At 38.6% G+C, this 24,213-nt stretch overlaps 1 protein-coding gene across 1 annotated transcript in view; it reads right to left on the bottom strand.

Moving 5' to 3' along the window:
- Positions 1-24,213, bottom strand: part of gpc6a (glypican 6a) — a 188,821-nt gene that overhangs the window by 5,845 nt on the left and 158,763 nt on the right. Inside the window, exons 5-7 of the mRNA XM_053615044.1 lie at positions 21,137-21,267; positions 20,662-20,799; positions 649-779 (exon numbers count right to left, since the gene is read on the bottom strand). Of these exons, the coding sequence (XP_053471019.1) occupies positions 649-779; positions 20,662-20,799; positions 21,137-21,267 (400 nt within the window). The remainder of the gene's footprint in view (positions 1-648; positions 780-20,661; positions 20,800-21,136; positions 21,268-24,213) is intronic.

Genomic DNA, 24,213 nt, shown 5'->3' with positions numbered 1-24,213 from the left:
CTCTGACATTTTCTCATTATTACCCAATCCAGTAAGTTGAGTTAGCAGTTAATACTAAGTGTAATTATGGCTTCGTTTTTATGTGGATTTTTTTTTTTCTCTTATTCATTTACCAACATGTCTGAGGGGACATGATGATCTTTCATAGTAGTTTCAATTAGACAAAGTAAAGGGACACTACTGTAGCTAGCTAAGAAAATAATTCTGACAAACAGTCCCTTCCTGTGGCTGTGTCCCAAACCATCACACTACTACTACTACTACTACTTAATAATGTATGTCCTCTATGGTATCTATAAGTGGTCTGGTGTTATTTAGACCCATTTATTACTGTATTGAGGTGGTTTGGGACAGTAAACATACTCCAGAGTTCACATTCAGAACATGATTCACCTCTCAGTGATTCTGAAGGGATCAAGGTGACCCAAATTCCATTCCAACTGAAAACGAACTCCACGCCCTACACCCTACATCCTACACCCTTCCCCTTGGCAAATCCATCACACAGACAAGAAACAGGACCTTTTCTTTTTTCCTTTTCTTTTCTAGTGCAGGTTTAAACACACACACACACACACGGTCCATAGTTTAAAGTCGACAAGCCCTTCACGCTGTGTATATGTGCATGTGTCAGAGAATGTATCTTGCCTTCCTTTAGTGTGACTGTTCCAGCACTGCTCACTGCTCGGTTCTATCACATTGTCTTTAGAACAGATCACATCAGGCAGTGATGTCCAGAACCTCTTCGCCTGCTTCAGCTTCTCTTTAATGTCAATCACCTACAGACAGATGGGCAGACAGACAGATATAGAGAGACAGACAGTCAGACAGATGCATCTTAATCCGACGATTCACATTTTTAGGATGTGTATGAATCCCAATCAAAAGTTTGTATTAGCTAATCTTTCAGTCACAACCAAGATTCGCTCCACTAGTGTTCTTCTTATTATTATCATTTGAATCAGTGAATCTTTTGGTCATGATGGAGAATCATCCCTTTCACACTCAGCAGGTCAGAGTTTGAATCAGTGAATCTGTCCATCATGACCATGATTCACTCCTCTCACCGTGAGTGGATCAGTGTTTGAATCAGTGAATCTTTCATTCATGTCTAGGATTTGCATCTCTGAAATTCACTGGATTGAGATTTGTTAATTTTACATTCAGTAGGTCCATGTTAGAGTCAGATTCACTCCTCACTTGTTCAGAGTATGAATCTGCGATCAGGATCCGCTTCTCTTGAATTCCGGGAATCATTATTTGAATCAGTGAATCTTTCTGTCAAGATCAAGATTCACTTCGCCTGCATTCAGAGAATCAGAATTTGAATCAGTGAATCCTTTGGTCATCACTGCGATTTGTTCTGTTCACAGAATCAGTGAAACTTTTGGTCATGGTGGAGAATCATTCCTTTCACATTCAGCAAGTCAGTGTCTGAATCACTGAATCATTCACTCATGGACAAACGATTCACTGCTTTGTATTTCAGCAGGTCAGATGTTGAATCAGTGAATCTTTTGGTCATGACAGTGATTCGTTCATTGAACATTTGGTGGGTCATGGTTTGGATCAGCAAATCTTACAAACTTGACAGAAATTCATCCCTCTCACATTCAGTGACAGAAACATTGAATCAGTGAATCGTTCGGCCCAGAGTGAATTTGCTCATTGAACATTGCTGCTCGGTTGTTCAGAGGGTCTCTGTTTGAATCAGCAAAAACATCATACTAATCTAAAATATGCCAAAAACATCATACTATACAGTAAGAGGTGTTATTTATGAATGGTGCACACACACACATGCACAGGGCCACTAGGTGCTGCTACTCTTCTGAGAGAGACAGACGGAGAGAGAGAGAGAGAGACAGATAGAGAGACAGGCGGGGAGCGAGTGAGAGAGAGACAAATGAGCGTCAATGTGAATAAATAAACACACTCATGTTTCACACACATATTAAAATACAGACTCCAAATTAGAAGGGCACTAAGTGTGAGGGTCATCTGACACACACACACTGCACTAACAAGGATAAATTACACCCGTGCTGGGGGGGGTGTGTGTTTTCCCTGGGGTCCCAAAACCACTGGCCACATCTAAGAATCTCCACAACAAATGTCTGTTGTTGCAATTAGTGGTTGGTCGGTAGGTAGGTAGGTAGGTAGGTATAGGTCTATCTATATAGATAAATGTCTGTCTTTGTCTATATATATATATATATCTGTCTTTCTGTTTATATAACTCTGTCTATCTGTCTGTTTATGTAACTCTGTCTATCTGTCTGTATATATAACTGTCTGTCTATTTGTCTGTCTACATTGATAACTGTCTGTCTGCATTTGTGTGTGTGAGATATATATATATATATATATATATATATATATATATATATATATATATATATATATATATATATATATATATCTCTGTCTGTCTGTCTGTCTGTTTAAATAACCGTCTGTCTATCCATATAGATAACTGTCTGTCTTTGTCTATATGTCTTTCTGTTTATATAACTCTGTCTATCTGTATGTCTGTCTATTTACGTAACTCTGTCCATCTGTCTGTATATATAACTGTCTGTCTATTTGTCTGCCTGTGTCTGTCTGTCTACATTGATAACTGTCTGTCTGTCTTTGTGTGTGTGTGTGTGTGTGTGTATATATCTATCTATTTAAATAACTGTCTATCCATATAGAAAACTGTGTGTCTTTCTGTATATATAAATATACAAATATTATATATACACACATACATTATATATATATTATATATAATGTATGTATATATATATATGTATCTGTCTGTCATTCTTCTTTTTCTTCTTCTTCTTTTTATTATTATTATTATTGAACTGGAATTAATAAGTGGAGAATTGCCACACAGCCCATTCTTTCCTCTTGTAAAAATTCCAGCCTTAACGAGGAGTTTTCCGGGCTGCTGTATGTGACACTTCGCAGACATCTTTCTACGTTACAGATGTCTTGTTAAATAAGTAAATAAGACAACGAAATCTAGAAAGTACGATTTAGAGCCTTGACTTATTGAGTATTGGGAGTATTTACACCTCTGTTTAATGCACTGTGGCACTTAACTAATGCTGAAGTCTGGCCTTGAAAAATTCCTTTTCATGATCAAAGAAGTTACATTAACGTTTAGTGTATTACTATATCACTCTTCTTTAATGTCCGTGTTGATGTGCTGTGTGTTGCCATAGAAACGGAGAAGGCGGAAAAGATGAATGGCTCTGTCGTGTAATTACCGTAATTCTGATACACGCCGAATGCACTATAAACCATAAAGTGGCATTAAAGCAGTACAGCACTAGTGCAGCCTGAGGCCACTTTGTTTTTCTTTTTCTTTTCACAAAAATGATATTTTCTCTCTCACACAGCTAAACTCAGTTTCGTAAATGTACTCGAACCTACACTGGATTTATTTTGGTTAATTTATCCCCCCTTAGCGCTGCAGAGGTGAGTGTGAAAGTTAAAGGTCTTTAGGCAAACGCGAGACCAGGCGCTTTATTATCTGCAGGATCCACATGCGAGACAGGTAATCCGGTTCCCTCACACTGTTTTAGATTAGAGTGAAGTGTATCTGGCTAATTGTGGATTTACACGGCGTGATACGTGTGTGTGTGTGTGTGTGTGTGTGTGTGTGTGGCACTGCAGGAAACATTTCACACTAGTGCTCAGTGCATGAAAGCCTAGAAATGCTCTCTATACTGTAGTTGTTTTGAAGACTCGAACATCTCTAAACACTGGCTGTGTTCCAAATCAAACCAACATCATCAAATGCTGCTTATCAAAACTGATTAAGCCGTAATCTCATTATGAAATATTACACTAATTAGGTGCTAAGATAAGATTCATCAAATGAGCTAATCAGGTCTAAAGCTAGTATTAAGCTAATAAGGTCCTAAGCTGATTTTAAAAAGTCTTTTAAGCTAAACGTGACCTAATAAAGTCCTCAACTCATAAATAAGCGCATCAGGCGTTATCGAGCTAATGAAGCTAATATCACTGAAGAGAATTTTGATCGAACGTTCCTTGAGCTATTGTTGATATAATAAATTAAATGAGACGTATTAAAAATGGAAGAAGATAATATCAAGCCAGATAGACTGTTAAACGAATATGATAATAATCGACTAATATTAAACTAATGAAGTCTAATTATAATTTAATAAATATGGAAGGCTAATATTAGTGCAACGATATATTGAGCTAATAAGGTCTTTATGGCATAATAGTAAGTAAAGACATAAGTAAGGATGTGTATAGGCTATATATTATTATAAATGATAAATGTATTATTATAAACGTATTAGATTATTCAACAAGTTTACCCACCCCCACCCAAAAAAAAAAAAACAACTGAGCAGGAACAGGTGATGAGTTAGCGGCCGTTAGCCTTCTCTCATAACTGCCAGGGAGAAAAAGCATCTCGGCTGCACCACGATAAATAAAATTCGATTTACGACTTTGCTGCCTTTGAAATTGTAGCCGGGGACATTTACGGAGCAGCAACGGCACGTCCTGGAATAGGGACATGACTTAGCACATCGCTAACCGGCCCGTCATGCCTGCCTGACATTTTTCTTCATGTCAGACGCTCCTCACGTTGCAGCGTCTCGCCGTCTATTTTCACACGACGACACCCATGAACCGGGTGACACTTGTCTTTTCACTTCCAGTGATGAAACTCAAAACGACTGACGCCTCTAACGTCGTTCCCTCTTTATCCATCTGTCTCCAAGGCTCGCGCACCTGGGCAAAGGCTTTAACCGTGCTGAAGTACGCAATACGTAGCTCAGGGAATTTCCCCATCATCATTCAGAGTTAAGAAAGAAACTAACTAACTAAAATAAAGTCCAAAAGGAAGCAAGGAAAAATGTAAGAGATAAACACATAAAGGGGTGAATGGGGAAATGATAGGATGGGAAGAAAACAGAAGAAAAAAAATAAAGGAAAAAAGAATTCATCAAATAAAAAGCATGAAATAAAGCAAGCTAAGAATTAAAAAAAAAATACTAAAGGAAAAGGAAGTAAAGGATGGATGGAGAAAAAGATATGGGGATGAAAAAAGGAAAAAAAATAAAGGTGGAGTAGTAAGAAGGAAAGAAAGAAAGAAAATAGATAAAGAAAAGATAGGATGGGGAATGAAAAAAAGAAAAAGACCAGAAGTGGAAAAGGATGACAAATTAAAAATTAATATTTAAAGAAAAATATATAGAATGAGAAAATGGAGAAATAAAAAAGAAGGGAGGGAGGGATGGAGAAGAAAGGTAGGATTGGGGTATGGGGAAAAAAGGAGATAAGCCTGGACAGGTGAAAATAGGATGGAGGGACAAAAGAGAAGGAAAGAATGAGAGAGAGAGAGAGAGAGAGAGAGAGAGAGAGAGAAGAGGAAATAGATAGAAAGAAATAAAGATAAACGGTAAAAGAAACAACAGATAAAGAAAAGATAGAATGGAGAATAAAAAACGAAACGATTGAGAGGTGAAAAACAAAAGCCAGAGGAAGACAAAGATGAAAAAAGGAATCATTAAAGAAAAATGACTAATAATAATAATAATAATAAAAAGAATAGTATGAGAAATAAAAAAGAAGCAAGAAAAAAGTGAAAGAAAAAAAAAGAGTTAAAGGGATGGATGGAGAAAAAAAATGAATACAAAAAAAGAAGGACAATGAAGAGGTGAAAAAGTGAAGGATTGGAGGGAGACAAAGTTGAAAAAGAAAATAATAATTACACAAAGATGAAAGAAAGAAAGAAATATTTAAAGGGGAGGAAAAAAGAAAAGATAGATAGAGAAGATGGAGATTTTTTTTTTAAAGAAATTGAAATAAAGAAAGAGTAAAAAAACAAGAACAACAGAAAGAATAAATGAGATAAATGTTAGCATTATATACTGAGTAAAGCTGGATCATGTTACATTCATAGAAGATGAGTGAACTTGGGTTTAACACATTACAGGTTATTACTGTCAAGTAGTTAACACTGTTGCTATGCAACTATATGGACACTGAGCTTAAGATATCTTAATACACACAGACTTTTTAAGACAATGGAAAGGAGCTGTTACAGTGGAAATCAGATGGAATTATCCCGAATATCAACATTTACCTCAGATGTGTTGTTAAATTAAAAAAAAAAAAAAAAACACCTAAGAACAACTAATTACACTGTGCTTACACTGTACTTACACTTAGCACCAAGTGCTAACAGAACACCCACAGGCTCCGCCATATTGAGAATAAAGCTGTTCACAAAATCACGACTGTTTTCGAACGCAGTGAGAGAAAATGTTAGCTGCTTGTGTGATTAGCAGTGTTAGCTTTGCAGGTGCGAGTTTAGCTTTCGGCTTTGAAGGCAGCGACTGATTTATTATTCATGGGGAACAGAACGATCTCGCACTGAGGGGTCAGATCTGTGCTAACGCACACACTCACTCACTCACACACACACACACACACCATCACGTCCTGTGGTAACACACCCACACACACTGTGTTCCTGCCTGAGAGTGAACCACACACACACACACACACACATACACACACACACACACACACACACACACAATGTGGCAGCATTAAAAGTGTTCTTTTTTTTTTTTTATCAGTATTTATTCACCTAACCTTACAATTATCCTATTTATTATTCATATTTGTTTCCAATTATTATTTTGTAATAGTCACACTGAGTTAGTGTATCTGTTAGCATAACTAATCCCATGTTGGCCTTTCAGACAGAGTAAAGTAAAAAAAATAAACAACAGTAACTAAAAATCTCATTAGTTTGCAAAGCGCATGCAGTTTGTGTTGTGTTTTGAAATGAAACACAGCAGTCTTAGTCCTTTAGCACCCTGTGAGGCTAACTGGCTAACTAATATAAACGATAGAGAGATCAGATCTTCTCTTATTACAGTATGATGATGATAATGAGTCAAACACGCACACACACACACTTCATTGCTTCCTCATTCATTCTTCGCTTCTGTGTTTATCTCACACTGCTCATTTATTAAACACAAGAGAAAAAGAATCTGAGAGAAATATAGCCACATACAGCGATCTGCGGGGTGCAAGCACTCGTCACAAAAATCGTCACCATAGAACAATCGAAAAGATGGCAGCGATGTTTTTGAAGTAACCTAATCATGAGTAAAAATCCAATCACAGAGTAGCACAGCTATTTACAGCTAGATTGGACTTGCATCTCCTGAGCAACACCTATTTGAACTTATTTCTCTCCTCAGTCGATGACCACCCCAACGTTTCAGACCTCCTCAGAACCTGGTATTAAACATCCCTTTCAAGGTTAGTGTGAATCCATGTGGCCAGTGCTAAAATAATCTCCGCCCTCACTAGGATTGCTGGCATGTGGTGGCCATGTTGTTTACAAATCTCAATATGATTTTGATAATTATTGAGGCTCATACTCTGAGTAACTGGACATCAATTTTGTGAAAATACATTTGTACGACTATTATGCAAATTATATTCAATTTGAGTGGGTGGGGCTAAATGGTCCAAAAGACGTATTTTTACCACTGCCAACCTCGTTTTACAAGAGATACAATATGCTTGTTGTTATGAGCAAAAACATGAATAGGGCCCCCTTGTGGCCAATTTTAGTGAATCGTTTACTAGAGTTTCCCTAGAGGGACCTATCTTTCAAGTTTCATGACAATAGTTCAATGTTAACCTTGTCAGATACTTGCTGAAAGCTGATTGGCTGAAGCGGGGACATTTTATTTATTTATTTATTATTTTTTAAAAAATCTGATCATTATCAGAAATCCTCTTACTGATCGGTGCAAAGATGCAGTAGACCATATTTCTGACTTCCTGAGAAACAGTTATCTGAACTTAGCTCCACCCCCTACGTATGATCACGCTTCCTACATATGACCCATGCGAATACATGCAACCAATCATGAGTTACAGCTGTTTGAGAAAATCATCCTCCGACTTGATAGAATTGATTGATGTGTTTTGGCCATATTATTTATAAATCTCTAGTTCCCAAAAGTAGGTTTCGCATTTTATTATGCAAATGAGCTCAAAACTTAAGTCAGTGGAGCTTAATGATCCAAATTGCAAATTGGTTAGAAATCAGGTACAGAATCAGACATCTGCACCAAACTGTAGAAGAAAGGTGGAAGAGGGAGAGAGAGAAAATATTTGAAGAAGAAGAAAAACGAGGAGAGAAAGAGAGACAGGATGTGCAACTCTGTCTCCGCCCCTTACTCTCAGAGCCATTTTGCTCAGTTCCGCTCCTAGCTGAAACCATATCTGTGTTTGTATTTTTTCCTTTGAACTATGGACAAAGTCAAGTCGGCTTACTAGCTAGCTAACTACTAAGCTAGCATGATAACTAGTTAGTTTATTAAGTAGTTAGCATGCTAGTGACCATGCTAATAGCTTACCAATGAAAGATATATAGCTTCCTCATCTGTTGTGTACAGATATTAGGTGTTTAACATATATGAACAGTACCATCCACCATTTTGGGGGAAAAAAGAGGACAGACTACAGCAAAGTCTTCTAGGTAAGTATCTGGGCTGGTGAAGTAGATTCAAGAGTGATGATGTTGACTCAAATCCTTTACACTAATTTGATACACTTCCAACTAGCTGAGGATAATATATAGGAGTCCTGAAACTAGTAGTGGAACTCACAATCAGCTAGAGATTAGCTTTAGCCTTCAGACATGTTTTGACTCACGTGCCATTAGTTGGAACAGTGCGAGAGTGCATTATTTCTGAGACGTCTATCTCACACTGTAAACAGATTTATCTCTGGTTTATCGTCCTCATTGTCCAGCTGGCGTTTTTCTGTCTGCCGTCGTTAAAGCCTCGTTAGCCTACACCGCTAATGTAAATGTGAGCGGCGGATTTAATGGCATCTCATATAAGCATATAAAGCCATTTACAAAGAACATCGGTATCAGCTAGCAGCTAATAGTGGCTCACACACATCAACAAGGACAATAAACACCAGACGTATAAAATGAAACTCTCTAGGCACCCTGAGAAACAAGTTTCCCTTCCTGTTAATGGGTAGGGAGTTCAATTGTAAAGCTCCATCACAAATGCAACATTTCACACCTAGTTAGTGTTCCTACTACAACATGCACCATTTTTAAGGGTCTGTGACAATTTGTGACTAGTGTTCTTACCAGGATCTTGGCCTTTTTCATGGCTCTGTCCGAAAGGTTACAATTTATGACTTGTCATTGCTCTTACCAGAACCTGGACATGTTGAATGTCCATTTTAGGCACTTACTAGTTAAGTGTGCATACAAGACCATTGTCCATCTTTAAAGATTTGTCCCAAATATTACAATTCATGATTAGTTAGAACAGGGGTATCCAATCGTATCTGCAAAGGGCTGGTGTGGGTTCAACTGTTCAACAGGTGGAATCAGGTGTGGCTTCTGCTTGGTTGGAATGAAAACCTGCACCCACACCAGCCCTTTGTGGATATGACTGGACATCCCTAAGTTAAGTGTTCTTACCAGAACCTTGGTCATTCTGACACTCTGTCTCAAATGGTAGAATTGAACACTAGAGTTAACATCTTGTTAATGTTTTCACTTGCCCATTTTAAGGCTCCATTTCAAATATTACATTTCATGACTCGAACACTGTCTATTAAGGCTCTGCTGGAAATGATAGTATGTATTAATGGTGTTCTTTGGAGAACATCTGCCGTTTAAGGCTCCATTACAAACACTAGAATATACAATACACTTTGTTGGTGGCTATTTTCCATTACACTAGTCATACAGCGTTCTAGTGCCATGGTGTTCTAGCAGCTAGGATCCCGTGCTCTCACCACCATGGCCCGGGGTTGACTCCTGGGCAGGGGACCCACCCAGCCACTGGGGGTTGCACTCTCAGTGCTGGTCCCAAACTCTGACAAAATGGGAGGGTTGTGTCAGGAAGGGCATTCGGCTTAAACGTGTGCCAGATCAAATATGTAGATCATTCCCCCTAACAGGGAACAACGGTCAAATAGTGTTCTTTCTCTTCTTTCTTTTCTCCAACTCTTCTATTCTCTTACTTTTCCTACCCTTCCTCTTTTGTCTTTTTCTCCTCTCCCTTAATAATTTTTATCCCTGTCTCCCACTTGTTTCTCCTTCCATCCTGTTCTCTGTGCTGAACTTCTCTCTTCTTCTCTTCCAGTAAAATGCATGGTTTCCCCATGGCATTCAAGGAATTAATTTAATTTACTTTAATACCTCACTCTACTGTGCGTTTAGCTTGAAGTAAAAACACAGAAATGGAAATGCTGAATATGGAGACAGAGTTATGTGGCAGGTAATAAACCTTGTTTAGTGGGACACATTTGTGGGCAAGAGACCGACAGCATGTTAACAGTAAACACTCTGCGAGCATTTCAGCTGTAATTATAATTATGCAGCGAGGCTCCACTCGGATAAAAACCACTGACCCAAACATTCTGCTTTATAAAGCCAGAGTGCTGTTTAACTCCCAAAATAATGAGGGAGCTTTACAAGTGCACTTCAGGAGCCACAGCATTTCAGGAAGTGATCTTTGCACACAGCTACATGAATTAGCAAACAGAGTTATTTGTCTCATATCTGAAATCCTGAAGTTTTGCTGGTTTGCTGGTTTCTACCTGATTTTATGGTTTGGTGTTAATATACTACTATGTTCTGCCAACATCACCAAGTACTATCGAAAAATTTGCTCCCTGCTGCACACAGTCTTCATGTTGGTGCCGCAGTTTACACTCGTGGGGTGTCTACAACCTCGGCTTGGCTGGAAGAAGCCCTGATTTGGGTGGAAGACACATTGGTTTTTGAATGACGAAGCCTCAGTTTGGCAGAAGTTATCTTAGGTTAGCAGAGTAAACCTCAGTTTGAGTGAGAGATACCTTGGTTTGGACAGGTGATGTCATGGTTTGGATGGAAGAACCCTAGGTTTAGATGTGGAAGAAAGAAAAGAGCCTCAGTTTTGGCTGAAGATGGCTCAAATTCAGCAGAAACTGGTTTCGGTGGCAGAATCCTTGGTTAGGATGAAAAATCCTCAGTTTGGGGGAAATAAATTTTGTTTTTGGGTGAAAGACGCCCATGTTTGGTTAGAAAATGACTTTGTCAATGTCCATGTGGAAGAGGCCTTAGTTTTAGAGAAATAAGCTTGGTTTTGGCTAAAGAATGGCTTTTTCTGTTTTGGCAGTAGCTTATCTTTGGGCATAAGAAGCCTCAAATTGGTGAAAGAAGTTTTGGTTTCCCAAGAAACCAGAAGGAACCTTGGTTTGTGGTCAATAAACCCCAGCCATGGTGGATGAGTGATAGAAGTAGTTTCAAGCTGTGCATAAGACACCTTGGTTTGGTTTCAACAGAAGCAGCTCTGGTTTGGGTGGAAAAAGTGTTAATTTGGCCAAAGAAGTCTTTGTTTGGCAGAGAAAGCTTCAGTTTGGGTTGAAGAATTCTGTGGTCGGACAGATGACACTTTGGTTTGGGTTGAAGAACCATCAGTTTTAGTGGAAGAAGCTTAAGCTTGGGTGGCAGAAGCCCCAGTTTGCCAGATAAGAAAAAGAAAAGAAACCTTGGGTGTAATAGAAGAATCTTGGTTTGGGTGGGTAGAAGAGGTCTCAGTTTCACATAAGAAGCTTTAGTTTAGGGGGCAGAAGCCTTGATTTTGACCCTTTAGAAGCCTTGCAGCTAAAGCTTGGGTTTGGGTAAAAGGAACCGTAGTTTGGTTGAAGAAGCCTTGCTTAGAGGTGAAGAGACCTCAGTTATAGTGGAAAAGTGGTGGGAGAAGCCTTGGCTTGGGTGAAGAGATCCTTAGTTTGGGTGGAAGAAGCTTTGGCTTGAGCAAATGGGCACCACTGTCTGCAAGTTAGTCCTTTAGCTGGCTAAAGTGGTGGTAAAGTACCTACCTGTAATGTTAGGTGACAATAAATTTAATGGTATGTAATAGAAGGTATGTAATGCTGTCATTACATAATTATTTCAGTTTACACAAAAGTCAAATTTAAAACAAGTCTTTTATCCATCCATTTTCCATACTGCTTATCCTACACAGGGTCGTGGGGGAGCATGGTGCCTATCCCAGGGAACTCAGGGCACAAGGTGGGGGACACCCTGGACAGGATGCCAACCCATTGAAGGGTACAATTGCACACACATTCACACCATATGGACAATTTTGGAAAATGCAATCGCCCTATAAAATGCTAAACTCCCTACCCTACAGTCTTGGGACCGGGAGAGGAAACCGGAGTACCTGAAGGAAACCCTCGGAGCACAGGGAGAACATGCAAGCTCCGTGCTCACAGAGCAAAGGTGGGATTTTAACCCCCAATCCCAGAGGTTCAAGGCAAATGTGTTAACTACTAAGTCACCAACAAGGCTTTCAATGTTACACAATACTGTAGTTTTGTTTTCAATAAGCATTTTATATTTGCATCAGCAAGGGCCTTTTTTTTTTTTTTTGTCACAGCCTGGGGCTTCACATTATCAGTCAGCAGATACTCCTGCTCTTGTGTTTTGGGTGCTAGACATTTCACAGTCGTTAGGGCAAATCGACAAGGGCACGTCGAAAATGGTATTGAAATGCAGACATGGTCCCAAATCGACCCCCTTGTTCCTTATGTAGTAAAATAACCGTTTTGTGCAGTGTCCCTGTGTAGAAATCACTCTAGGGCACTGGAGGGTTGGTCTCACAGGATTTGGAACACCTCCATTCAGACTCGGGTCATGCACGGCGTGATGAATTGGGTCTGCACTAAAGGCCCGCGAGGACACGCCTGACAAGCCCAGTCCTGGAAGAATCAATAAAACTCTAATACCGCAGCAGAACGGGTGGAGAATGCACACACACACACACACACACACACACACACGCACTCGTCTGTCTTTTCTCTCCTCTCTAGGATTACGTGCTGCACTGCTGCAAAACACTGTTGGAGTTTGAGCAGTGCGTGATCCGGGATAAAAACACAATCCGATCTGAAACGAGCTCTCGTCTCAAAGCAGCTCAGATTAAAGAATATACTTAAAAAAAATAAAAGAGATTTAGAGCCAGAGTTAGAGGAAAGGATTAGAGTGGCCGGGTCAGGGCTTGATAAAAAAAAAAAAAAGACCAAGGGCAATATATTTCAAGACATTCCATGTATGCCTTAAAGTGGAAGCAGACCCTTCTCACTTAATCACTGAAGAACTGTTACAGTTGCAGTTCAGTGTCCCTTTACATAACACATAATCAAAAAGCCAAGACATGATTAGTTTCTGATGTTAGCTTATATAGTTTTGCTAATGTAACTAACAAGTAAGTGATGTTTATAGCCTGTGGTGTAGTACTGTATGTGTCCATATAGCTAAATTGTCACACATTTTATTTTGAGTGATTTAATTTCATTTGACTTACAGTCCCCTCTGAAAATATTGGAACAGCAAGGCCAATTCTATTGTTTTCACTATACATTTAAGTTCGAGATCAAAACATGAAGATGAGACGATATAACAGAATTTCAGCTTTCATTTCCTCATATTTACAACTAGAAGTGTTAAACGACTTAGAACATGGTACCTTTTGTTTGACCTCACCGATTTTCTTTCCTCAAGTGATCAAAAATATTGGAACACACGACTGACAGGTGTTTCCTGCTGCTCAGGCTTGTCTTGTTAAATTGATTGTTTAATGAACTCTGAATGACTACACTTGGATTGAGCCCTAGGTTTCACCTGCGAAGACTACATTTGTTGTTAAAATGGGTAAACCAACATGAAGACCAGAGAGCTATTTAAGAGAAAAGTAAGTCATTTTGAAGCTGATTTTCCTTATTTTTCTCTATTGGGGCCATTGCACAAGCATTCAGCCTAGCCAAAACAACAATTTGGAATGTCCTGAAAAAGAAAGAAACCACTGGTGTACTAACAACTATAGCAATGTATAGAGAAAACAACAGAATTGTCCTTGCTGTTCCAATACCTTTGGAGGGGACTGCATTTATATTCTTATTTTCTTCAAACTAATGCTATTTTTTTTAAACCTTAGTTAAATGTTTCTATTCTTTGATTGTTATTTGACTTTATTATGATGTCTTGTTTTATTTAAAAGGGTATTTGTCATTTTATCATTTACGTTTAGCCTAGTTTTTATTTCATTTATGCTTTTTCACTTTTATTATTTACATAAATTAATTGTTTTATTTAGTTTATTTTATTACATTTTGATCTAATTATTTTATTTAGTTCAATTTTGTTTAATTATTTTTTCATATTTAGTTTGGATTAATATATATATATTTCACTAACCATTAATGTATTGTTTGACCTCTTTAGCTTTGTGAGAGCCAGGCTAAGATGTACACTAGGTTACATAATGTGTCTGATTGGCGAAACATCTGGATGATGTATAGTACAGTTGTTATTTTTAATTAGCTGAAGAAGCATAAAAGATAGGCTGAGCATGTATCTCAGTTAGTCTCAGTACTGAAGTACTTATAGTGAGCTAGCACCCAGAGCTGTGTGTTCCTCTAGGGGTGGAGTCCATTAGTGTGTTTCTCTGACAGGACCAGGTAGTACCTGAGAATCTTACTCTTATTTATCCCTGTGTATTGTGTAGGGCACAACGAATGAGACGTTTAGTAAAGTGGTGCTTTGGGGAAGACGACCTTCAGGCGGCATTCTGCTGATTCGGGGTAAACAGACGGGTCCGATCTGATAAATTCATTAATAAAAATAAACACGTTTATGTGTGGCTAATCCATTCCGAATGTAATGTTGGCTATTTTATTTATTTAGTGCGCGCTATAGAAAGATCTTTTTAAATTTGTCAAACTGAATCTGTCTTTGGCTGTGTTCCAAATGTTGCCTCTAATGTGTAGGAAGTGTCCCTGGTGTTTATTATAAATACAAATTATTTTTAACAAGCATATCTGTGGGAACGAAAGCAAGAAATTCAATAGAAAGAGGAGAGAATTAGAAAGAGAAGAGGGGGAGGAAAAATAAGGAAAAGGGGAGAAAAGAAGGAAAAAAGGAAATAAAAAAAAGAGAAAGGTAAAGTGGAGAGAAGGAAGGAAGGGAGGAAGGGAATTGAAAAAGAGAAGGAAAAAGTGGAAAGAAGTCTAAAATTGACATATTTAACTTTATTTAAGAAATGAGCTTTTCACTAACAAATGATAGTTTTAAGATATTCTTAATATTTTTGGTAGCTTTCAATCAAAATACTTGAGAATGGAGTAATTACACTGATCATTTTTAAGTACAGTTATTACTCACTCCATATCAATATTCTTCATCTTTAACAACAGCTTAAGCAATTAAGTGGACACTCAAGTGGACACAATTAACAATCATGCACACGGAGAGGGAAATCTTTTGCTTTTCTCTCTCTCTGCAACATGTGGCAACAAGCAAGGAAACACCACGGGAAGAACCACCTGGAAGACTCCTGGTAAGTAGCCAGCTAGCAAAAGTTAATGAAATATTGACCGTGTCTTCGTGCATACACAACTATAGGGTGTAAATTTTCTGAATTCTGTCGCAGCCATGCTGTCCTATCCCAGATAGCAAAGAGACGCCCGGCTAACTGCCGCTTCACGCAGAGGTAAACATGAGCAAAAAATGTATGTTTGTAATGTCGTTGTAATGTTTTATATTTTGAAGTTTTTATAATGTTCCTGCTTCATAATTGCAGGGGCAGTGGTGACTTGGTGGTTAAGGCTCTGGGTTACTGATTGGAAGGTCAGGGGTTCGAGCCCCAGCACTGCCAAGCTGCCACTGTTGGACCCTTGAGCAAGGCCCTTAACCCTCTCTGCTCCAGGGGGCGCTGTATCATGGCTGACCCTGCGCTCTGACCCCAACTTCCTAACATGCTGGGGTATGTGAAGAAAAGAATTTCACTGTGCTGTAATGTACACATGATCCATAAAGACTCATTATCATTATACTTTTGTAATTTATCGCTGTGAGCTAAAGCAGCAGGTAAGTCCGAGGTCAATTTTGGAACCGTTTTAATGATTTCAATTGCTGACGTCAACACCACAAACATTTACGATGATATAACGTTATTATTTTCTAAACTTTAAGATCGTAAGGTCATTTCAAGTGGAAATGAGCCACAAAACTCTGTTGATGCCTTTCTCAAAAGCGCCCAAGGCTGCGATGGTGTATGGCCAGGGGCGTAGCAACCTTTATAACCTGGGGGAGGCATGTCCCGCTCACATTTAGAGAAATAATAATTACATTTTAATAAGTTGATTTTGATTAATCGCAATGTAGCCGTTTGTGTAAAACAAAGGGTTTAAGACCAAGCAGAAGCCTCTACCAGCTGGTTGCTTCGGCAGTGAACTGAACTAATACGTAAGTCGCAATCCCATTGGCTAGCGCTCACTGTCTGCGTTTTTAGTTCAGCAAATCAGTACGGGCGAACGCATACAACGTGATTAATATTCATGAGCCCAACGCCCTACCAGCTTTTAGCATGACAGACAGTGGTCTGTTGACAATATGCAATCTACCTAAGGGAAGACATGAGCAAAAAGAGAAGTCTTCTTTGATAATTCTACGTTAATGCTGTTAAATAGACTCACCGTCCACTTTATTAGGAACACCTGTAAACCTGCACATTCATGCAGTTATCCAATCATGTGGCCACAGCACAATGCATAAAATCATGCAGGTACAGGTCAAGAGCTTCAGTTAATATTCAGATCAAACATCAGAATGGGGAAACAGTGTGACTTTAACCGTGGCATGGTTGTTGGAACCAGATGAGCTGGTTTGAGTATTTCAGAAACTGCTGATGTGCTGGATTTTCCATACACAACATTCTAGGGTTTACAGAGAATTGTGTGAAAAAAAACAAAAAACACTGAGTGTGTGAAAGTTCTGTCTGTGGAGGTCAGACGTAAATGGCCAGATTGGTTTGAGCTGGCAGGAAGGATATAGGAACACATATAAGCACTCTTTACAACCGTGGTGAAGAGAAAAGCATCTCAGCATGCACAAAACATCGATCCTTGAGGTGGATGAGCTACAACAGTAGAAGTTGACATAGTGTTCCACTCATGTCAGCCAAGAACAGGCTATCATGGGCACAGACTCGTCGAACCTGGACAGATGAAGATTAGAAGAAAAAAAAAAAAGGTGCTAGTGAGTCTGTGCCCATGATCACATCAGATTCTTGTTCTTGGATGACAGGAGTGAAAGCTGATGTGGTCTTCTGCTGTTGTAGTTATTTGAGTTACTATAGACTTCCTGTCAGCTCCAACCAGTCTGGTCATTCTCCTCATCAACAAGGTGTTTCAGCCTGCAGACCCTCCGCTCACAAGATGTTTTTTTTTTTGTTTGTTTGTTTTCCCCACATCATTCTGTATAAACTCTAGAGACAGCTGTCTGTGAAAATCCCAGGAGATCAGCAGTTTCTGAAATACAAAGACAACATCTATGTCATGGTTAAAGTCCCAGAGATCACACCCTTTCCTCATTCTGATGTTTGATGTGAACATTAACTGAAACTCTAGATCTGTAACTGCATGCTTGTTATGCATTATGCTGCTGCCACCTGATTGGCTGATTAGATAACCGCATGAATGTGCAGGTGTACAGGTGTTCCTAATAAAGTGGGTGGTGAATGTAGATGAAAATATTTTACATTGTAGTAACTTTTAGTGTGCTTTTAATCTCAAACTTCCTCATTGTTAGTCTTTTGAAATACAGTTTCACTCTGTAATTGATTTTATTATTATTTTTTTTAACTTTTAGAAAGGAACTCAATGAATGGTAAAGGCTTTCACACGTCTAACACCGATTCGAATTTTCCACGTTTCTAAGCTTTTTATATCTAACTAGACGGGATTTGTAAATGCATGGATGAAACATACACACGTGGTGCAGAATAATGTCCTCAAAACAGGTGTCAGGGGGAAAAAGACGAATATGTTGCCTGTGCACTTACTGATGCATATGAATTAGTCTAAATCTGGAACAAAAATGACTTCAGATATTCACACGTTACAGACCAAATATATTTACTTTATTTTCTTTCAAATACTGCTTTTATTTTTAGGAAAATGATATGCAAATTAAAACATGACAAGGTCAGTGGTCACAAAATGTCATGTTAAAGGAATATTCAGAACCTTTGCTGGAGTTTATAGGCATCATAAGAATTTACAGTGATAGGAAGACTCCTGGGAAAAGACGAGACACTTTGTAAAGGGTTTTTGAATTGTATTATTTTTATTGCAGGGTTTCAGGGAGCCCCAGTTGAAGACATCAAGAACTAACGGATGTTAGCGTTAACCTGTCAGCTTGGACAGACGTCTATTCCAGTCCTACCTACAACAGCACCAGACTTCTCTCTGCCTTGTCTGGGTGGCTGACTAGCTCCAAGTTCTCTTCAGAATTAGATGTATCGAAACATAAAAAAGGGACAAAACCAACTGAATACTGCAAGAGCAAAGAGCTTGCCTTACTTCAGAAATAAATGTTAACTGTAAAGGAAAACTATTTATTCACTATATTTCTCTGTGCTCTATTTTCAAGGGTAACGTTTCTTTAGTTTCTGAAGTGCTTACTGTGTTCAGTATAGCTTTAAAAATCCTGTCATCTACTAAAACTAATGTTGCTCCACACCTGTATGTCTTTCTTTTATGGAACACAAAAAGAGACTGAGTATTCAGTCTCACTCACCAGTTATTTATTTATTTTATAGAAAAAAGAGGCAGTGAATGGCGAGTATCAGTGTCTTCTGTCGGTCTGCCTTGCATCTCCTTTCATGTCCCACTGAAGATGTACAGGTTTGTTCAACTCAGCTCGCTGTTATTATAGCGTGGACACTGTTACAAATGGAAGCCATGGTGAATTTAGACTTAATCTCATGTTATACTAGTCAAATTTGACATAAATCTTTAGTTAAAATGTTAATGTGTTTACAGGTTGCTTTACGTTTATCATTTGGTTTCATCAGATATAAGCTGCGTTGACATGGACAACAATAATCCACTCTTAATCCGATTAAGACCATACTTTGATTAAGAAACTACCATGTAAACACCAATTTTTACTTACCTTAATCTAATTAAGGTCATAATCGAATTAAGCTCTAATTGAATTAACACATGTGGAGTATTCGTGTTTTAGTCGCATTATGGACGTGTATTACAGACATATAAACACCTTAATCACATTAAGGACATCGTGTGAGAGTTTTCACCGCATTTTGCGACAGGACACGATCACACACGGCAGTTTTACGTTTTACGGCGAAAAAGAGAGTTCGGCTGTGTCCCAAACTGCATACTTTCCTACTATAGGCCTGTAGTGGGGAAAAATACATGTAGCTCGGCTACTATATAGACGGTAAGTATGCGGTTTGGGACGCAGCCCACGACTTCAAGCAGTTGTCTATTAGCACGTATAGCATGACAAATAATTAACCGCACTTAAAGCGTTCGTAAAACAATTAAATAAAAACACCCAAACTGTATACGGTACCATAACAAAGACGAACTGTATGATGATACGTGAAATTCTGGAGGGACGGCGTGGCGCGGTGACGTAATGACACGAGCTGTTAATCTAATTATGTTCTAAAACATGTAAACGGGAACATGACAGGAGTATTCTAAAAGCGACTCATGTAAACACCTTAATCACATTATTATCTTACTCAGAATAAGGTCAATAATTAGATTACTGCTGTCCATGTAAATGTAGTCATACTGACCTCAAGTAAAGTACTCTTGGAGTAAAGGGTAAATACAGGTAAAAAAATAAATAAATAAGGAGTAAATGTAACATTAATTTTGATAATTAAAATTCCAGTATGAATTAGATTCAGTTAAAAACATTTAGTAAATGTAGCACATTTGTTTTGTTAAAAAAAAAATAGTCTGATTACATCTGCATAGGTTTTCAATTATATCTACTCTTTTTTTTTTTTTTTTAGTGGTTTTCACTTAAAGTTACTGTTGCATTGACTTAGGATTTTAATTCTATCTACTCGATTTTATGTGTCATGGTACTAAATGTAGTTATTTCAATCTACTTAAATTTTTTACTTACATTTACTCAATTCATAAAAGTATATTTCAATGATTTCACAGCTTTAAAATGTACTCAATATTTTTAAGTGTAAAAATGTTTCACCACACGAATTGAGTACATCATAGTTGAAGTTTTTATCGTGATGGAAGGAAATTGGAAAAGAGAAAGGAAAAGTGGAAGAAACGTTTACGATTGAGCGGAAGGAGGACAAACTACAAGAAAAAAACGAAAAGGTTACAAGTGCTGGCCCCGCCCCTTCTCATGACTATTCATAAATGATCAATACTCATTTACACAATTCTCACTTACAGTGTGGAGAAGAAAGAAAGAAAAGAGAAACTGAAAGATATAAGATATAAATACGGAGAACTCCGAACCTCTCTTCAACACATTGTAGTTTATGTACATGTGACTATTATACAGCCGTGTGTGTGTGTGTGTGTGTGTGTGTGTGTGTGTGTGTAAAAAAGAGTAGGTGGATTATCAGCTTACGCTGTCCTGCATTGTTCTCCAGACGCTCCTCTGGGAAGCAGTGGGAGAAATAACACAGAGAGTGAGACATTTCCTGACAGACAGACAGACAGACAAACAGAGCGTGACAGACAGACAGACAGACAGACACTCACCAGTCTGTCGAGACCAGAACTCTCCGATGGAGGCATGTCTTCGTGGCTGTAGGGTTTGAACCGAGCATTAAACACCTCACGGGTGCTCCGACCTGATCCGGATCTAACTGGTTTGGGATGACCACAACCCTGGAACACCTTCACACACCAGCAACAACAACAAAATGGTTTCCATGGTTACCAAAAAAGCCTTCAAATATGTGTAATATGTGTAGTGAGCCAAAAACAAGGCTTTCCTGGTTAGCATGGAAAGTGGCTATGTCCCAAACCTACAACATAGTATGTTAAACTAGAACACTATTAATATCTCACTATGGGTGTAATTAAGAAATGACCAGAGTAACAGTATGGTGGTTTGGGACACATTCCATGGACAGACTTGCTACACAATCAATATTACTGTTAGAAGAATTCATAGAGAGACTGTGTGTGTATGTGTGTGTGTGTGTGCGTGTGTGTGTGTGTATGTGTGTACCTTGGCGGAGACTTGTATGCTGTTTTCCTGCATGGTCATGATGGCTTCAGAGATCTTCAAGTCGATTGGCTCCATCACGGCCTCGATGTTAAACGGCCCCTTCAACCTCTCAGCTACCAGGAGCATGGAGTCTACACACAAACACACACACACACACACACAAAAAATAACTACATTTGTATTTACTGAATTAAGTACACAGCACTTGCAAGGAGCTAAAAGAGATGGGGGGGAAAGGGAAAGAGGAAAAATCAGAGAGAGAGAAATAAAATGAATGAGAGAAAAGTAAAAAAAAAAAAGAGTGAAAAAGGGAAGTGAAAGGAGGGAGGGAGAGAAAAAGAAAGAAGTTTAGGGAGCATTAGAGCATTAGCAGTTTTAGAGCACAAAAGAAAATGATGAGACATGAGAATGAATGTGAGTAAAGCAAATAACGGAAACGAGAAAAAGAAAGAAAGAAGGAAATTAATAAGACAGGGAAAAGCGTTTGGAAAGGAAGGAAAGAAAAGTATATATATATATAAAAAAAGTACAAAATTAGAAGGGAAGGAAGGAAGGAAGGAAAGACAATGACAAGATGACACAGGTAAAGTAAAGATATGATGGGGATGAAAAAAATATATATAAAGCAAAGGATGGAGAAGTGGAAAAGAAAGAAAGAATAGGTAGAAAGAATGAAACTAGAAAGAAAAGAGTGGGGAATGACAGAAGGAAGGAAAGAAAGAAAGAAAGAAAGAAAGAAAGAAGGTTTAAAAAGTAGAAAGGACAAAATGAGAAAGAAAGGGAAAAGCATGTGGAAGGAAGGAAAGAATGAAAAGATGAGATCGGTAAAGAAAAGATTAAGGTGGGAAAAGAAATATATATAGAGGAGAGGATGAAGAAGTGAAAAAGACAGAAAGAAAGAAAAAAGAAGAAAGAACAAAATTAGAAAAGAAGGGGAGAAAGAAAGAAGTACAATTCGAAACTGTTCACTTTCACTAAGTGTACACTTGCAGCACAAGACGTTCTACAAGCCACGCCCACTCTATTCCTCAGGCTGTGATACAGCAACCTGTTAGAGAGGCATCAGTGCGCGTGCGCCCGCATGTCTCCTGAACGTCTCTGCAGTCGACAGTGTGGACGGACGCCATGCCGCTTGCGCAGTTCAGTCGTTAAATCTCTGTTATTAATTTGCACTCGTAGGGAACCTATTACCACGGCCAGAGTGAGACTATCGATCCAAGTGCACTCAGGATGAACGAGGGCGGCATGAAAGTGTTTGATCTTTTCATTTAGGCCCACTCCTGAACGATAGAACCGCCTGCAGGTGTCTCGCTCTTTCATTACAGCCGAGAAAGAGAGAGTGGAAGATTTAAGACTTGATTGTCAATTAGGGCTTTGAAAGAGGAAGTGAAAGAGCGAGTGCTGTTGAAAAAAGGAAAAAAAAAAAAAAAAAAAAAAAAAAGGACGAATGGCTGCAGGCTTCCGGCACGAAATGGAAAAATGAAATAACGGCAAACGCAATTAACGTTGAGAGGTCAGAGAGACTCGAGAGATTTAATAATGGAGAAAAACACATTAGGCTCAATAGCAGAGTGTCTCCATCTTCAGAGATAAAAAAATATATATATATGTAGAACAAACAGTGGACTTCATAATATCTGCCCTGGACAAATCCCCCTCCCCTCCCCCCCATTTTTTTTTATTTTAAATTACAAGTAAAATTTTTGTTCGCCTTAGATAAGGTAAGAGAAACATGTGTGTTATTAGGGCTTATTATTTTAAGTTAACAGGACAGAATTTACGTTTGGTCTTAATTTCCCAGTACAATACAGTCAGGTCCAGAATAATTGGCATCCTTGGTAAAGATTGTTTTTTTTTCCAGCTAACCTCATGCTTAAAATACACTGAGTGAAATCTAACCTTTAAAAGAAAGCAAAAGTAAATGTTGTATTTATTTCAAGTGAAGTGATGACTGAAGTAAAATTTGATTTTAAAATTTATTTACAAAGTATGAAATGAAGGGTGCCGATAATTCTGACACTTTGAAACATTTTCTGAGAATCAGAATATTTATTTTCTCAACATTTTTTCCTAACTTTGTTTTAAACCCATCTTCACCTTCAAGGGTGCCAATAATTCTGGAGCTGTTTTTTTTTAATGTTCTTTCTAATATAAACTAGCCGACTCCACCCACTTTTCCAAGTTTTCTCTTCCCATCGACCGCACTCTCTTTTCTAAAAGCCGCTAAATGATTTCTAAATCACTTTCGTTTGAATATTTCCTGATCCTGGTCCAAACCACGCCCCCTATTTTCAGACTCCACCCCTTCTTATTTCGGAGGTCTTTTCTTTTCACAACTGAATTAGATCAGAGGAAAATAGAGAATGGCCAGGCTGTCTTTCAAGACTCCACCCACTTGTAGAGACACCTCCCATCTTCATTATTCCATACTCACCCTATTAATTTTAACCAAACCCCTCCTATTTATTCCATGCCATGCCCCTTTTCCCATTCCAGATAACCACTATTACCTTTAAGATCCACCCTGACACCTTTTTACAAATCCCTTCACCAATTTCAAGATCCGTTCTTGTTTCTTCCCCCAAAACACTCCTGCTATTTATGGAAATATTCTTGAAATGCTTGAACTATGATATCTTCTTCAGGATTATGGGTTATTAGTAGTAGGGTGCTCTGGTTTGGCTATGCTTACTTGCCCCTACGTGTGAATAAGCGTGTGAAGGTTCTCTGTAATTGACTGGTGTCCCATCCAGGGTGAATTCTTCTGACTTGCGTCCAGTCCATGAGACTTGCATGAGACTGGCCCCGGATCCACAACGTTCAGGATAAAGTGGTTACTGAAGATAAATGAATTAATGACTCCGCCCCCAGGAGCTCTGAGCTGTCTGACAGAGCCGTTTTTTATTTGTAAATTCTGTGCGGTGGCACGGAGCGAGTGAATCACCGACATGCCACAGGGGGGAAAGCCAGGACACATTTATACTTTATTTTGTTTTCAGAATTTGAAACTTGTCAAAGGTTCAGCATTCACCTTAAACTATCTGTACTGGAAAGTTTCCTCCCGCAGAGATCTGATC

This window comes from Ictalurus furcatus, chromosome 26 (assembly GCF_023375685.1).
Source record: "Ictalurus furcatus strain D&B chromosome 26, Billie_1.0, whole genome shotgun sequence".
Taxonomy (NCBI): Eukaryota; Metazoa; Chordata; class Actinopteri; order Siluriformes; family Ictaluridae; genus Ictalurus; species Ictalurus furcatus.
The sequence above is the reverse complement of the archived record's forward strand: the minus strand, read 5'-3'. Positions and strand labels throughout refer to the sequence as shown.